At 42.8% G+C, this 17850-nt stretch overlaps 1 protein-coding gene across 2 annotated transcripts in view; it reads right to left on the bottom strand.

Annotated features, from left to right (window-relative positions):
* Positions 1-1211: 1211 nt before the first annotated feature.
* mpdz (multiple PDZ domain crumbs cell polarity complex component) overlaps positions 1212-17850 on the bottom strand; it is a 94483-nt gene continuing 77844 nt past the window's right edge. For both annotated transcript variants that reach the window (XM_080452131.1, XM_080452132.1), the window contains 9 exons: positions 15714-15907; positions 10799-10946; positions 10092-10178; positions 9800-9899; positions 9099-9262; positions 6278-6382; positions 3646-3740; positions 3428-3551; positions 1212-1499 (listed from right to left, as the gene is read on the bottom strand). In XM_080452131.1, coding sequence (XP_080308257.1) covers positions 1353-1499; positions 3428-3551; positions 3646-3740; positions 6278-6382; positions 9099-9262; positions 9800-9899; positions 10092-10178; positions 10799-10946; positions 15714-15907 — 1164 coding nt within the window. In that variant the 3' untranslated portion in view covers positions 1212-1352. The remainder of the gene's footprint in view (positions 1500-3427; positions 3552-3645; positions 3741-6277; positions 6383-9098; positions 9263-9799; positions 9900-10091; positions 10179-10798; positions 10947-15713; positions 15908-17850) is intronic.

Raw genomic sequence — 17850 nt, 5'->3', positions numbered from 1 at the left:
CAGAAGCAAAGATTTGAGTTACAAATGTTCGCTTTAACAATATATATATATTCAAAGGTTTACACACATTTTCACGATTTTTCAAAAATAGCAGATCTACAAGCTACATAGCACGACCTTGCTATGAGCTTGTAGATCTGCCATTTTTGAATAGCCAAAGGAATCTAAAATGACAGAGATACATTCTCGGATTGAATGGGTTAAAACCTTGAAAAATGTGTTTTCATTGTGATACCGATAAATAGGAACCTACAGTATATACTACATTAGTTCCATCGATGCAAGGCGGAAACAAAATCGATTGATTGATCATTAACCCATTGATACCTGGAACGCATCTGTGTCACTTTTAGATTTCTTTAGGCTATTCAAAAATAGCAGATATACAAGCTCATAGCGCGGCACCGAGTGCCGCGCTATGAGCTTGTAGATCTGCTATTTTTGAAAAACCGAGGACATTTTATTTGGGTTTTTTTTTCAAAAAATTGTTAGGATTTAGAAGACATTTCTAGAATCTTCTCAGGTCTTAAAGGGTTAAAATAAAAATGCTCGGAAGATGCACGCCACGCGGCCCACCCACCATTTAGAGTGTTCAGACGGGTGGGCCGCGAACGCTTTCAAGATGTTCAAGTGGGCCCTGATCCAGAAAAAGGTTGAGACGCGCTGCTCTAGTGAGTCTAACACCATTAGCCAAGAGTGATTACAGATGCAAGTTGTGATCTTCAGAGTGTTCAAATATGCGTGATGAATGGAGGCAGTAACATGTGATTGTGTGTGTGTGTGTGTGTGCAGTGGTGGAAAGTAACTAAGTACATTTACTTAAATACTGTACTTAAGTACAATTTTGAGGTATTTGTACTTTACTTGAGTATTTCCAATTTCCAGTACTTTTACTTCTACTCCACTACATCTCAGAGGCAAATATTGTACTTTTACTCCACTACAATTATTTGAAAACTTTAGTTACTAGTTACTTTTCAGATATAAACTATGATATAATGAAACATGCATTAACCACTTTAAACCTATTTTAAACCTAGGCTATTTGAAAATAGCAGATCTACAAGCTCACAACGCGTCGCATCGCGACGCGTTGTGAGCTTGTAGATCGGCTATTTTCAAATATTTAGTACTTTTACTTTTGGTACTTTAAGTACATTTTGATGCCAATACTTTTGTACTTTTACTCAAGTACATTTTTTATTCTGGACTTTTACTTGTAACAGAGTATTTTTATATTGCAGTATTGGTACTTTTACTTAAGTAAAGAATTTTAGTACTTTTTCCACCACTGTGTGTGTGTGTGTGTGTGTGTGTGTGTGTGTGTGTGTGTGTAGTGTACATGGTGTTCTCTAGGACAGCACAGTGAGCGTTACGGTTCCTTTGGTTCTCTTCAGGATGCCCACCGCCTCCTCGTGGGTCACGCCCTCCAGGGTCTGCCCGTTCACCGCCATGATTTGATCCCCCCGCTTCAGGCGGCCGTCCTCTGCGGCTGCACCCTACGCACGCACACGCACACGCACACGCACACGCACACACACACACACACACACACACACACAAAAACATTTGTATTACAATACATCAACATTTTAGGACAGAATGCTATCCTGAACTAACAAGTTTTTGTTGTTTGAACCTTATTTATTTATTTTTATCCCACGATTTTTGTAACCCACTTTTTTCACCCGGTGCCAATGCCTAAACTGTAATCCTGGGCGCTACTCTCCCTCTGCCAGCCTGGGGAGAGCCCCAAACTTGGCTCATGCAATGCATGAGGAGTGAGCAGGCCGCTTCTTATCACCTGACAGGGGGGGAGTTTCCCCGGTAGGACGTAGCGCGTGGAAGGAACACGTTATTCCAACCAGTTCCTTTCCCCTCCATCAGGCGCCCCGGCTGACCAGGGGGAGGCAGTATAGAGACCAGGATTACTGCATGTTTTTTTGTGAGGGTACCTACCCTAGGGGACACAGGGAGAACATGCAAACTCCACACAGAAAGGCCCTTTCGCCTTGCGGGACACGCCCCCAGCACCCACAGCGTCCCTGGCGGGAATCGAATCCAGGACCTTCTAGCTGTGAGGCAACAGCGCTAACGACTGTGCCGCCGTGCCCCTGCCATTTTGAACCTTAACCCTAAAGCCGAAAATAGCTGATCTACAAGCTCACAACGCGTTGCAGCGCATGAGCTTGTAGATCGGCTATTTTCCACTGCGCGACGCCGGCACGCAAATCAGTATAAATCAGGCATAACTCTAACCCCAACCCCTAAACCTAACATCTAAATGCATAATCCTAACTGTAACCCCAGTCTGAACCTTTTCCTAATTGTAAGCATAACCCAAAAAAAAAAAAAAAGTTAAACAATTTAACAACTATTTGTCTTGGTCCTTATGATGTCTATTTCTCCTATTCTACTACACTTGTGGGGCCATTGGCCCTCACAACCACTTGAGTTATACAAGTACACACACGCACGCACACACTCAGACACGCGTCTCTTGTAAGATGTTGCCTTCATTACAGTAGACAACACCATTTATGAGCCACTCCTACAAAGTATTTTCCCCCCAGATCATAAAGGGATTCTGCTTTCATCGTATTACGGAAGCCTTTCAGCTTCATTCAGATTGATAGAGAGCGGGGGGGGCGTAGCCAGGTGAACACAGGGAGGATACGGTATCACAGGAATGCTGATGGAATGCTTGAATGGAGACAGCGGGGTGAGAAGAAGGCTTGTTGTCAGACCTGCTTACGCTGAAGGCAGACCGACGGCGCTACTATGCCGCTCCCGGATTCTTAGAGAGCACCGTGGGTTGCGCACATTGACCATGGCGAGGAGCAAAAAATAAAGTCTGCAATTTTTTCCCCTTTTCTTTTAAGATTGTGCTTTTGTCCAGCACATGGCACTGTTCCATAGCGACCTCGCTGTGGCAGCCAGCCAAAATACGGAGCCGGCAAAAAGTGGTGCAAAAAAAGTTGAGGAAAGTTCACCTTTTTTTTTGCCTCCACGTTTAAAGGTGAGACAAAAGGCAACCAACCAGGACTGAACTAAATGTACACACGAAGGTGACGTGGATGTTTCAGATGTTTTCAACACACAACGGGGTGGCAGTGGCTCGGGAGGTAGTCGAAGTGTCCTCGAGCAAGACACTGAACCACTAACTGCTCCCGACGAGCAGATTGGTGCCTCGCATGGTTTCCTACTCTGCCGTCGGTGTGAGAATGTATGGGTACGTATGGGAGAATGTAATGCACACTGTAAAGTGCTTTGGATACCACTGTTGGTGTGAATGACATTATGAGTCAGACAAATCAAAACATCAAAACAACTTTACGTGACCACTTTAGGTTGACGGCTCATAATGATGTTGTACGGGACCCTATTCTTTGAAATAAAGCAAAAGAATATAAAGCCATTCTCTCACCTTTCCAAAAACGGTTTTCACATAGATGGGGAGGTCTCCATGGGGGCTGCCATACCCTCCCACGATACTAAAGCCAAGACCGTCTGGTCCTCTGTCCAGAGTAATGGTCTTGTACTGAGGAGGGCTGGGGGGGGACAGACAGGCAGACATTAGAGCGATAACATGTTTTTTTTTTTACGTCACAGAGAGACGATGAGGAAATAATAAGCCACACGTACCCGAGGTCGTCCTGGAAGATGCAGGTTGGAGTGAGGCCTGCGCCCAGGTGGTCCTGAGAGGGACCCGTCACTGAGGTGTCACCCCCTGCCACCACCTACAGACACACATTATGGTTGAGTTCAGTGGTTCCCAAACATTTTCATGTCAAGGATATGTCATTTCATGTCATGTCAAGGGTCGGGACCCCCAGGGGACTCCCCAAATGATGTACTATGAGCTTGTAGATCAGCTATCTTTCAACAAATCGTCACAATATTTATCTGTGTAACCGAGTCAAACTAAATGTATGCCTCAACTACAATTACAAGTGCTCATGAGGGTGGGGGGGGGTCCCCGGTTCAAATATGATTATTTTGGGGGGGTCACGGCCAGAAAAGTTTGGGAACCCTTTGCATTAGGCCATGGAATACCATTGTCATCTCTGGGACCCCAATCTACACTGTAAATTCCTCTGTTCATTTAACTCTGAGAGTGTACACATGTGTACACTCTCAGACCCCCTAAGGGTCCATTCATTTAGTTCCTAATCACCGATAATTTAGCTGGGTCCCTTCTGAGTCTCAAAGACCCCTGGGGGGGGGGGGGTCTGGGGACTCCCCGGACCCCACTCTGAGAACCATTGGGTTTATTGGTGCAATGCAGCTCTGTTACAAACGTTGCAGGCCTTGATTTATTGTTCAGATAAAGCCCATTGCTATACAAAGTGGTTAAGCATTGTGCACTGTGTGTGCCGTGTAGATGATTTACTCCTGTCTTTGTGCTAAAGAGAGCAGATAGACCAGTTTTATGGGGTGTCAGTGTCGAGTGCCTGGAAGCCTTCGACTGTTGTCTTTCAGGCGAAAGCCTGAATGCACTGATAAAGTGAAAGATAACCTACTCCTTCACATGATAATGTGTGTCATTGTTCCTCTGTGTTTGCGTTACAATGTGTCATCCCCCCCCCCCCCCCTCCCCCTACCTATTTAAGCCTGGTCAGGCCACACTGGTGTTGTCTGCTGTATATAGCAGATCTACAAGCTCACAACGCGTCACATTCGTCTCAAGGCATAACTACTGTATATTCATATCCATGCAAACTTTTATGACTCCGTCGCCATTTATTTTTATTTACTAATGCCAAATTAAAAAGATGAACCACTTACGCCCTGTTTCATACTTTGGTAAATTTTCAAAGGTAGATAAAATAGCCACACATTCACAACATGTCAAAATGCTATTTTTGAAAGTTTATGTAAAGAAAAAGCTGAAATGTGAAATCCTTTAATGCCTATAATGACATGCCCAAAATAGGGATGGGCCAGGTGGTTGAAATATATTTTTATATTTTTGTAGGGTACAGAATATGCCTCTGTACTATTAAGTGCACACAAAGTACTGATATACATTATATTAAAATAATAAAAATTCACTAATTTCTTGTTTGTATATAGTGCAATAATAACGTGTGGCCTCGGCACACCCTTTGGGAATGGGAACCACTGTTGTAGGCGCCGGCGGTTGTCACTGCTAGCTCCTACAGACAACCGCATGTCTGTTATCTGTAACGTCAAGGTGGCCTCTTTTCACCCGACACCGAGGACTTTCACCAGGATGACGTAATGCAAGCGGAGGAACGCGCTATTCAGATCCCCAGTGAACAGGCACCCCTGACCAACTCGTAGGAGTCACTAGTACAGTGACAGAGATCACCCTGACACCCTCCCTACCCGGCTTCACACCCGTCTTCTTCACACGCCCCCCAACCGTGTTCGTTTGAGGCCTCCGGCCAAGCCGGATGCACCGTGGAGGATTCCATCCCCCAGACCACAGTTCCCCAAACCTTTTAGCTCGAGACCCACAAGAGAAATTTGACGTCTCCCCGGGACCCAAACTAGGGAAAATAGCTGTTGCAATGTGACACGTTGTGAGCTTGTAGATCTGCTATTTTCACTACTTCTTTAAAAAAAAAAAGACATTTATTTTTGGAATGTCTTAGATTTTTTTCCCATTTATTTATTGATGAAAGTCTTTAGAATTATTTTTTTAATAGATGGAAACATTATATATTTTTTTTATGTAGGAAATGAAGAAAAAAAGGGATATTTAGTTACTTGTGACCCAAGGAAATGGTTCCGCGACCCACACATGGGTCCCGCGGTCCCACTGTTTGGCAAACAGTGCCCTCGACTCCTGCGGTGATGGGCAGGAACTGTCCTCCTGCGCTAACCTGCCGTCGGCCATCCTGTTCACAAAGGTTCACAAGTGTTCCCCCGTGGGGAACATTTGTGAACCTTTGTGAACCTTTGTGAACAGGATGGCCAACCACGTGAGCAGGATGGCCAACGCCAGGCTAACCCTGTGCCACCCGAGCGCCCAATCTGTGGGTAGTCACTTGTCCTCCTTGGCTTATAACCCAGACTGAGAGCTATGTTTCCGAGAATCTGAGTGTCTATACTGTGTGTTTTTCACTGTCGTTCATCTCTTTTTACATTGTGTTTATTTTATGAGTTTTATCCTTTTCGAATGGTTTTACCCTTCTTATTTTAGTATTTTACTGAGTGAAACAGCGTTTGGTTCACCGCTGTTGTGCTCAATAAAGTGGATTGTATTAGGTGTGTGTGTGAGACGTGAAGGGGCGTTGTTGGGACAGACCTGCAGCTCTATGGTACCGGTAGCGTTCTTCAGCAGGTTGACGGCCTGTGTGTGACTCATGGCATCGGTTGGAGTCCCACAGATGCTCACGATGCGGTCGCCTATCTGGAGAACCCAGGACACAGACAACACTTCAGTGCATGCTTCATGATCATAAACCTGCAGTGGCTCACTAGTGGGATGAACATTTATACTGACAAATGGATCCGCTTCCGTCCCTGATCACATGATTAATTAATGGCCATTAGATGGAAAATAACAAAACTGTCTCGAAATGAGTACCCAGCCCCCACATGTGAAACAGAAGTAGTTTCTTTTTTTTAAATATTTTTAAAATGTTCCACATACAGCAACTGACGTAGACATACTCTTAACAAAACAAGACAAACACGGTCAAACAAGTAGGGGGGGTCCTCCAGTTCCATTGTTCATCAACACCATCAGTTTAAAAACAAATAGAGAGAAAAACAAAAAAAGCATAGCCAGGCACTTAAGACAAGTCACCACACTCCATATAGCTCATGGTCACATTGATGCATCGGCATAATCATCAAAGTCCTATCTAAGGGGAGGGTTCAGGCCCACAGTGCATTGACCTTTTAGAAGGATCCGAGAGACAGAAGTAGGTTTTATAGTGGGTTTAAAGACATTCTGTAAAATGATGTAAGTTTTGTCATACTACTGTCCCCAAAATAAATAATAATAACAATAATAATAAACACCTGTAAAGAAATCACAGAAGTCATTATGGTGCCATTTATTCTTCTATATTTCAAATGTTTATTTGTTATTTATTTACAAAAAGAAAAGTGATTTTGACTGCCCCGAAGCCCCCACAAATCCACAGCTTTGTGATAGACGTCACAATTTTTAAGTTAATTGAGCAATAGTGTGTGAACTGTTGCTCACACACTATTGCTCAGTTAACTTAAAGGAACTGTTGCTCACACACTATTGCTCAGTTAACTTAAAGGAACTGTTGCTCACACACTATTGCTCAGTTAAAAAGCCACAGCTTTGTGATAGACGTCACAATTTCAAAATAACTGAGCAACAGTGTGTGAGCAACAGGAATACTGTTGCTCACGCACACACTATTGCTCTTATCTCCGACAGACTCCACGTACGGCAGAAAGAATCCTGCAGCACAACCAGGACGACTACAATGGCCGCCACTATAGCCGCGACGTCATAAAGTCATCGCATTATACATACGCTGGGGCCGTGCCAGCGTTCAACTAAGGCTATTTCATTATGTTCTTATGCTCTCGTTTGCTTGTGAAAAGATAAAGCAGCATGAATATACAATCCAACAGCGTTGTGTGTGTTGAGTTCATTTCAGTGAGGGCTTCTATTCTTTTAGGTTTTATGTTGTGGGTGACACAGTGGGAGATTTATTGTTCCAGATGGCTACGGCCATTGTCCTCCTCCAGTCTGTCTTTAACCCATTGAGACCTGAAGCCGATTCTACATGTCTCCTAAATCTCAACAGTATTCTGAAAAACGTATGTTTCTATATCAGTGGTGCTCAATCTTTTTCATGTCAAGGACCCCCAAAATTATTCGTATTTGGCCGCGGACCCCCATCAAAATATCTTGTTCCAGGGACCCCCTAGAGGCAAAGATTTTAGTTAAAAATGTTCGCTTTAAAAATATATATATTCAAAGATTTGCACACATTTTCACGATTTTTCAAAAATAGCAGATCTACAAGCTCGTAGCGCGGCACTCGGTGCCGCGCTATGAGCTTGTATATCTGCTATTTTTGAATAGCCCAATGTGTAAAAGAATGCTTTTTAGCTCAAATCTAAAAATGACACAGTTCCAGGTCTTAATGGGTTAAACAAGAGCTGCAATTGTCACTTTATCATGTCCATTCACTGCAGGCTAGAGGTCACGGCTAAAAGCTGTGGGCTCTTGACCTATCCGAGGGCTTGTAGATCTCCGAATGAGTAAAGCGAGTGGGAATGGTTGTACATTCTGTCATCAGATTAAATCCCACGATGGCATTATTTGCATATTAGTCTTTTAGTTCTTTATTCTGTTTGTACTGTAAAAGAATAATCTTGAGAGGGGAAATGACGATATGTCTGAACTCTGCGGTAGAGGTCTTCAGGGGCAAAATTCATTACGAGGTCCGATTGGATCTCATATTTTTTATGAATGACGCAGTGCATGTCCGAGAGAACTCAGAGATGAGAGACCCAAGATCCAAGACGGGTTGGGTATTAACCATTTAAACTCTGTACTGAACTTGAGCTCTGTACTGAACTTGTAGATCTGCTATTTTGGGCTAATGTTCCCCCCAGAATAGGGTTCTGGGGTTCAAGTGGTTAAATGGGACCCCACAAACCTCACTGAAGAAGGAATCCATCTTTGTGCTCCTTTCCTCTGTAACTGAACTCCCAAACCCCCCCCCGCCAACCCCACCCCCACCCCCCAACTACTTAACACGGGCTGTGTTAAGTAGTCAGAGGGGTAGACTGCATGCATTTTCAGAGCATGTTTATTTTAATGCTCAATCACACGATTATCTTATACTTTGGCTATTCAAAAATAGCAGATATACAAGCTCAAAGCGAGTGCCGCGCTACGAGCTTGTAGATCTGCTATTGTTTTTGAAAAATCTTTTGGGCAAATCTTACAAATGTCTTTTTTCATGTCAAGGACCCCCAAAATGATATGTATTTGTCCGCAGACCCCCCATCTCAAAATATTTTGTTTCAGGGACCCCCAGAAGCAAAGATTTGAGTAAAAAAATTAGATATATATATTCAAAGATTTACACACAAAAACTTTCTGCTCCAGTATGAAGCATTACCTTTAGCTGCTGGGTGTGGGCGGCCAGGCCAGTGGGGTTCATCATGGCGATGAAGATGGGCACATCGCCCAGAGGGCTGCCCACTCCACCTGCTATGCTGATGCCCAGAGAGTCAGTGGGGCCTTTAGTGAACTCTACTGCTCTGATGTCCTGCCGCTCCAGAGCTGTGGCGGTGGAGAAAACACAAGAAAAACATCAGAACGTCTGGTGGGGATACGATGTGTTATGACTAAACTATGATTACAAGCGGAGCTAGGGCTGGGCAGTTAACTGAACATATATTGAAACCGATATTTAGAACCTGTAACCGACTTAATCTTGGTCACGTTGGTTTATTTCTAACATTTCTTATATATCAACAAATCAACATGAATTTAGTTTTGCTTTTTTTTATAATCAAGTACATCGATTAATCAGATTAACCACTGAACCATGTATTATACAGAAATAGTGAAAGTAGCTGATCTACAACTTATGTGAGCTTGTAGATCAGCTATTTATTTTCACTATATATTTTCTAAATAATCGTTCATTAATCGTAATCGAGGCAAACGTTTGAAATAATCGTGACATTGATTTGAAGTCATATCTTCCAGCCCTGGGCGGCGCCTTTTAATAGGGCTCTATGGGTTATTTTGGTTAGGAGGAAGACAGCAAAAATGGTCTGTTCGCTTAACGCTAGACAAAATAAAAATGCTTACATTCCTGACTTCTGCTTCGCTTGTCAAGGCCTTCACCTTGAAGACCGCCAGATTCAGAGCGTGAATGAGGGCCCACCTTACCGCTGCCCGTCTCACTCATCTGAGGAAAGAAAGTCAGCATTGATATTTTCCTATTTTCCTTTTATGTCTAAGACCTGTGACACATGGGCCTTGCTGAAAAAGAGCCTTCGTGCTCAGCAAAACCCTGGGTAAATAAAGGTTAAACAAACCCGGGCCCGGTCAACAAACTATAGGGTTTTAAGAACTGGTTAAATGGAAGACGGGTGGTTACCTGACTGCACTGAGATGTTCTTCTCTCCGAGTGAAAGGGTCCAGCTTTGAACCTGCCCAACTCCATGTGTATAGGCCCCACACAGCACTGTAACAACACACACATTTTCACACACAATGTTTCAGCCAAGCATACAGAAAAGGGGAAAAAAAACTAGCTTCACATTGCCTGCCAATAACGCATATATGCGTTCTTTAGAATCCATCACTTGCCTGCCAATAACGCATATATGCGTTTAAAAAAAAAAAAAAAAAAAAAAGGAGATATGATTTTTCGAAGATCTAGACTCCTATCCACTTCCTTGTTAACTTAAAACTTAAAAATTCTGTATCTCGGCTCCTGAGTACTTTTTGTTTTTTCAATGAAAAATCTCTGGCAGGCAACAGCTAAAAATCTGAAATAATTTTGGCAGTCAATCGGTTAATAATAATAATAATAATAATAATAAACTTTATTTGTATAGCACCTTTCATGACATGAAATGCAGCTTTACAGCAGCATTTCTCCTTGTATTTAACCATTTAAGTGCATACACTGTTTAAAATTAGGGTACATTTGACAACTACACAATCACATGAATAACAATTTCACCAGTAAGATGTGTGCATATTTTGTCCATTTTTCAAAGTGTCTGCGCAGAGTTCCAGAGTGCATCCGTGCCCTCCACCATGGCAGCGGTGAAAAGCACGGTGGGGTGGTGGACGTACCTTGAGAAGCGCGGCCACAGCCTCCTGAGTGGCGGCGCTGACGTCCTCGCCGTTGACGGACAGGATCTGGTCTCCCTGCATCAGTCTGCCGTCGCTGTCCACCAGGCCTCCCTTCACGATGTCCGACACAAACACTCCTGTGTCATTCCTGCCGTGGGGGAATAATATGGGATATGAAAATGCAATCTCCAGATTATCGTGGCCAAAATAATTGTGATTAACGATAATATCGCAATAGTTAAATATGCTTAACCCATTAAGACCTGAGGCGATTCTTAAAAATGTTTTCTAAATCCCAACAGTTTTTTGAAAAAAAGAAAAATCAAGATTTTTCAAAAGATAGCAGATCTAGTGTGCCGCGCTATGAGCTTGTATATCTGCTATTTTTGAATAGCCAAAGTGTAAAATAATGCTTTTTATCTCAAATGAAAAAGTGACACAGATGCGTCTTAATGGGATAAACTAGTGAATGCTGGTCCAACACTGTTGTTGTGATGTTTTCTAAATCCTAACAGTTTTTTGAAAAAAATCTATTAAAAAAAATCACGATTTCTCAAAAATAGCAGATCTACAAGCTCATAGCGCGGCACTCGGTGCCGCGCTATGAGCTTGTATATCTGCTATTTTTGAATAGCCAAAGAAATCTAAAGTGACACAGATGCGTTCCAGGTCTTAATGGGATAAATCCATTGCCCATATATGGACACAGATTCTCCCACCTCCCACGATGGTGCGTCATACATGACTGCCATCGCAGACTGGGCCACCAAATACTCTGAATGGGTACCGCTACTACCGCACTACTGCACTAAGTAGTAGTACTCTGACAATGGGTACCGCACTAGATCTTTGAATTACGATAAACAGTGATTTCAGAGGTCGGGAAAACATTTTTATGCCTTTCGACTTTGCGATACAGAGAGATTAGAGGGAAAGTCAGTCTTGCCGCTATAGGAACCCAACGGAGTGGCGGAGGGAGGATGAAATACTTTTTTAACCCCACTACTTGAGCTCAAGGTTCTGTGTAATTGAAAACACCGACATTTAGACTCTGTCGTCAATGTCAAAGACCTGTCCTCGGCAAAAACATCCCCGAGGAGCCTGCCCACGCGCTGCGTAATTACACCCATGGAAACATACGAAGGGTACAGTATGACCACGGCAAATTAGAAAGCAGACATTACAAGAACAAATAGTTTAATGGTTTTGCTTGAAAACGCTGTGCCGTATGTAATTAAAAAACGTTACTTTCGTTTCATTTCAGTCTATTCCATCCTCAAATTGTTTTTTTTTCCTTCTATATTTATCTTTACAAAAAGCCACTGGGAAACATAATGTTTCTCATACTATCATAGGATCATTTTAGCTCCTCACTGGTAGCTCAGCTTTGATGGATATCTAACTAGTGGAATATAAAACTATCCATTTGAATCTGGGATCCTGTGCTTGCAGTTTACATTTTTGAAGTTTAGCACAGAAAAGTATATAATTTCATATATTTCCAAACAAAGGCATGTCAAGTTGATGAAACCAGTGGCGTATAACTCATGACGACAGGACGACATGAGAAACGGTTAGCCTATGAATTTGTCCAAGTGTACACCACTATTGTGGACTCTGCATTTCTCAGGTGCCAATCTCCACGTAAGCGTGAGTCAAAGATGTGATTAACCCATTAAGACCGGGAACGCATCTGTGTGTCATTTTTAGATTTCTTTGGCTATTCAAAAATAGCCGATATACAAGCTCATAGCACGGCACCGAGTGCCGCGCTATGAGCTTGTAGATCGGCTATTTTTAGAAAAATCGTGAAAATGTGTGCAAATCTTTGAATATATACAAACGTTTTAAACCGATTTTTTTTTACGCCGATCTGTGCTTCTGGGGGTCCCTGGAACAACATATTTTGAGATGGGGGTCCGCGGCCAAATACATATCATTTTGGGGGTCCTTGACATGGGAATATAGCAACATAAAAGTAAAAAAATAAAATGTTTATAGAATATAAAAATGTTCATGTTCATGATTTTTCAAAATTAGCAGATCTACAAGCTCATAGCGCGGCACTCGGTGCCGCGCTATGAGCTTGTATATCTGCTATTTTGTAATAGCTAAAGAAATCTCAAAATGACACAGATGCGTTCCCGGTTTTAACGGGTTAAGCAACCTGATAGCTCGATCCCCTCAGCCAGATGCACTTGGCTGTCACATTCACAAGCTCCTCACCACTAACTGCTAGCTTTCGCGTTCACTTTTAGCCAAGGGTTTTTTAGAGTTTTCTCTACTATGCTGTTCTTTTCCACCCCCGGAGTGTTAGCAGTTGTTTTTTCCGCTTGTGTAGCAAACCGTTTTGTGATTTACTATGACAGGGACCAGGGTTAAGAGCCAGGTTAGAAGCTAAAGCTACCTATTGCTGTCCAAAATGTACCCTTCAATCACCACTGGGAAAGACATTCTGTCTGGAGCCCCCGCGGGGCCGGAGCCGCTCGCGGTCCAACGGGCGAGCGAGGAGGGACACACACGAACATCAAGGTCACTGTCGGGCGGAAACCTTGTATGTCCAAAACGGTTCCTTTTTATATATATATTCCTTCTTGTTATTTTGGCTAATTCACATCGAGGTCGCCCCGGTGGATCATCAGTTTCCATCTGGTTCTACTATTATTATACATATATTTTGTTTAACCCATTAAGACCTGAGGCCGCTTCTAAACATTTTCTAAATCCTAACAGTTTTTCGGAAAAAAAATTTAAAAAAAGAAATTTCACGATTTTTCAAAAATAGCAGATCTACAAGCTCGTAGCGCGGCACTCGGTGCCGCGCTATGAGCTTGTATATCTGTTATTTTTGAATAGCCTAAAGAAATCTAAAAGTGACACAGATGCGTTCCAGGTATTAATGGGTTAAGTTAAAAGTAGGGAAAGTGATTTACTTTGGTTAAAATAAGTGTTAAATAGCTCTATATTCTGATAGTACTCATTGCTATAGAGTGTTTGTTCAGTAACCTGAAAATGTACTATATTCTGTTTACTAAAGAGCTGGAGAGACCCCTGTGACAGAACAAACGCTCAGTAGCAATGATTACTATCAGAATATAGTACTTTAACCTTTTTAACAAAAATTTTAAATTACCAAAATATATCACTTACCCTACCTTTAATAGTGAAAATAGCCATAGCTCACAGAGCTTGTAGATCTGCTATTTTCACTACTTTTGTGTGACACTGTTGCATGATGAAGTAGGGTATTCATTTACGAAAAAACATAACAAGCTGAGATATGGAGATATGAGGTTTCTACCTGACAGCGATGATTTGCAACAAACAGCATGAAAGCAGACGAAAAAATATTTTACACACTAGAGTGAAGACAGGAAGACAGATAGACACACATGTACAAACAAAGGATCAGTACTGTGTGTGTGTGTGTGTGTGTGTGTGTGTGTGCGCGCACGCAAGCGTGCACCCTATGGAGGCTCCATAGGCCATTTCTGAGTTTTTCTCTGTGGGTGGCTTGTCCTAGAGGTCACGTCATCAACCACAATGCTCACACACACACACACACACACACACACACACACACACACACACACACACACACACACACACACACACACACACACACACACACACACACACACACACACACACACACACACACACACACACACACACACACACACACACACACACACACACACACACACACACACACACACACACACCCACACACACACACACACACACACACACACACACACACACACACACACACACCTGACTGACAGCATTGACTGACAGGCCACAGACATCCATCCCAAAAGATATAGCGCCAAAGACCCCCGTGCAAGATTTGTGTTCTTAAAATTCTTTGAAAATAGCAGATCTACAAACTCACAACGCACCACGATGTACCACGTTATGATGAGCTAAATCGGCTATTTTCAAACAGTTTGCTGAGGGACCCCCTGGAACCCCCCCGAGGACCCCACTTTTATAGAACCAATGGTGTATTAGATAACACCGATATGTCTCAGTGTGTGCACTAGAATAGCGTGGGTCTCTAAACCTCTACAGGTTTTGGTTTACCTGTGGTCCCTTGATCTGCATTAAAAGAAAGGCACAGACAAATATCATGTAGAACACTATAGCTTCTCTAGTCTTCACTGAGCAAGAAAATAAACCGACAATGTCCAAACTCTCAACAACAAACAGCCAAACACGGCTGTTTAAAAATCACCCCTCAATTAAACTTTTTGAATTAGCATACTCTATAGGCTAACAGGTTCAACTTTTACTCATACAGTAGACATGTTTTACTTGTTAACCCATTAAGACCTGAAGCCGATTCTACATGTCTCCTAAATCCCAACAGTATTCTGAAAAACATGTTTCTATATCAGTGGTGCTCAATCTTTTTCATGCAAGGACCCCCAAAATGATATGTATTTGATCCAGGGGGTCCCAGAAGCAAAGATTTGACTTAAAAATGTTCGCTTTAAAAATATATATATTCAAAGATTTGCACACATTTTCACGATTCTTCAAAAATAGCAGACCTACAAGCTCATAGCGCGGCACTCGGTGCCGCGCTACGAGCTTGTAGATCTGCTATTTTTGAAAAGCCAAAGTGTAAAATAATGCTTTTTAGCTCAAATCTAAAAATGACACAGAAGCGTTCCAGGTCTTAATGGGTAACATAACACATTCAAGCTTGTGAATCTGCCAGTTTTTATGCTTTTGTGTGACGCTGTAGTATGATCAAGTAGGGGCATTAATTTACAAAAAAACACAAAAAAGTTAAAATATGGAGATAACAGCAACGATATACCAAGTCCTGTACTGTATATCTCCAGTGTAGTTCTCATTGTGTGGCACAGTTGTAGTGTGGGGAGACATTTTGAAGTTTCCTCACCTTCTCCCCACGATGCTGAAGCCCAGGCCCTGTCCGGGCTTCTTGAGCAGCTCCACGTCGAAGGCGTCCCACAGGTCCTCCTCCTTGTACTGGGTCTCGTCCCGGTACACGGTCAGACGCACCTTCTGCGGCGTCTGGCGCAGCACGTTGATGGCCTCGTCGTGCGTGGCCACGCGCAGGTCGATGCAGTTCACCTGTGGATGGAGGAGGAGGAGGAGGGAGAGTGACATGTTGGGGTGCGTACATGCAGGGTTTGCTGGGTCCATGCCTCTGCTTTTGATAGCCTACCCCGGTCATTAATCCATTAAGACCCGGAACGCATCTGTGTCAATGTAGATTTCTTTGGCTACTCAAAAATAGCAGATATAAAAGCTCATTTGTAGATCTGCTATTTTTTTGCAAATCTTTGAATATATAAATCGCTTTTTAACCACTGATATAACATCATATGTTTTTTCAAAAAACTGTTAGGGTTTTGACGACGTTTGTAAAGATTTGCAAAAATGTTCAAGATTTATCAAAAATAGCCAAGAGATCTAAAATGACACAGATGCGTTCCCGGATTGAATGGGTTAATTTTGATCACAGGTGGGGATTTGTTTTATCCCTGCTTCTGGTCAAACTGATGGCTCACACATTTTTCTAATGTTCCGCCTAGCAGTCTGTACGCCAGAAGCACTGGAAATGATGAGAAAATAAATCGGCTTGAGAGACTGATTTTAAAACGTGCATTCCTTTTGGCAAATGTAGACTGACTGAATGTTTGATAATTACCCAATTTAACAATTTCATTAAAATACAAAAAGTTCATTACATGAACCCTGGGGACATATTTCGGGCAGATATGTCCAAAAACAATTAAGAAAACAAAAGAAAAGATTATTCAAAAATAGCAAAAATAGCAGATCTACATGCTCACAGCACATCATGATGTGACACATGGTGAGCTTGTGAGCCATTTAAACAGTGTTTGCATATTTTATTCCAAGGAAAAATTACCCGTTTATTTATTTATTTTATTCACGGAGGGAGTAGCCCCTCCCACATAATGTGTGAGAACCTCTGGCTGGCAACATTAAAGGGGGGAAATAACCCATTACATTTAACCGTGGACACAAAGTGTTTCTTTCCCATAGAGGAGAGAATGGTCTGCTAATGACATTGGTTCTGCTGTGCATGCAGAATGGGTGGCCGTTAGTGATTCCCCCCCCATCTCTACCTCTTTGACCCTATCGCATGAATACTACAGCTTGGCTGTGGGCCAGGGGCACTTCAAGTCATAAGGTGTGTGTGTGTGTGTGTGTGTGTGTGTGTGTGTGTGTGTGTGTGTGTGTGTGTGTGTGTGTGTGTGTGTGTGTGTGTGTGTGTGTGTGTGTGTGTGTGTGTGTGTGTGTGTGCGTGCGCGTGTGTGTGTATAATCACTATACTTGTGAGGGACAAATGTCTCCACAAGTATAGATATATATATTGGGGTCATGCCTGATTTATAATAGGGTGTTGCGCACGGCACCGAAAATAGCAGATCTACAAGCTCACGCTGTGACGCGTTGTGAGCTTGTAGTTTGACTATTTTCGGCTTTAGGGCTAGAGTTTCATTCATTCATAAAATCACCTTCCTAAAATGTTGATGTGCTAACAAGTATAGTAATCAAACCTGTGTGTGTGTGTGTGTGTGTGTGTGTGTGTGTGTGTGTGTGTGTGTGTGTGTGTGTGTGTGTGTGTGTGTGTGTGTGTGTGTGTGTGTGTGTGTGTGTGTGTGTGTGTGTGTGAGAGAGAGAGTGTGAGAGAGAGTGTGAGTGAGAGTGAGAGTGAGAGTGTGTGTGTGTGTGTGTGTGTGTGTGTGTGTGTGTGTGTGTGTGTGTGTGTGTGTGTGTGTGTGTGTGTGTGTGTGTGTGTGTGTGTGTGTGTGAGAGAGAGAGTGTGAACTCGGGTCCATTGATTGAGCGACCATAACTAACACTCTGGCCCCACCCCGCCCCTCCCTCTCTTCAGAAAGCCGGAGGTCAGAGGGAGGGCGATCCCACATTGAGCTCATAGCTACTTGGCAGAGTGTCACTCAGCCTATCAAACAGAGGCTGATGATTGTTGGAGGATCTCTGTCATACGGAGTGGCAGAAGTACAGTAGTACTCAGATTT

Source organism: Gymnoscopelus braueri, assembly GCF_963280865.1.
Source record: "Gymnoscopelus braueri genome assembly, chromosome: 15".
Classification (NCBI taxonomy): domain Eukaryota; kingdom Metazoa; phylum Chordata; class Actinopteri; order Myctophiformes; family Myctophidae; genus Gymnoscopelus; species Gymnoscopelus braueri.
The sequence above is the reverse complement of the archived record's forward strand: the minus strand, read 5'-3'. Positions and strand labels throughout refer to the sequence as shown.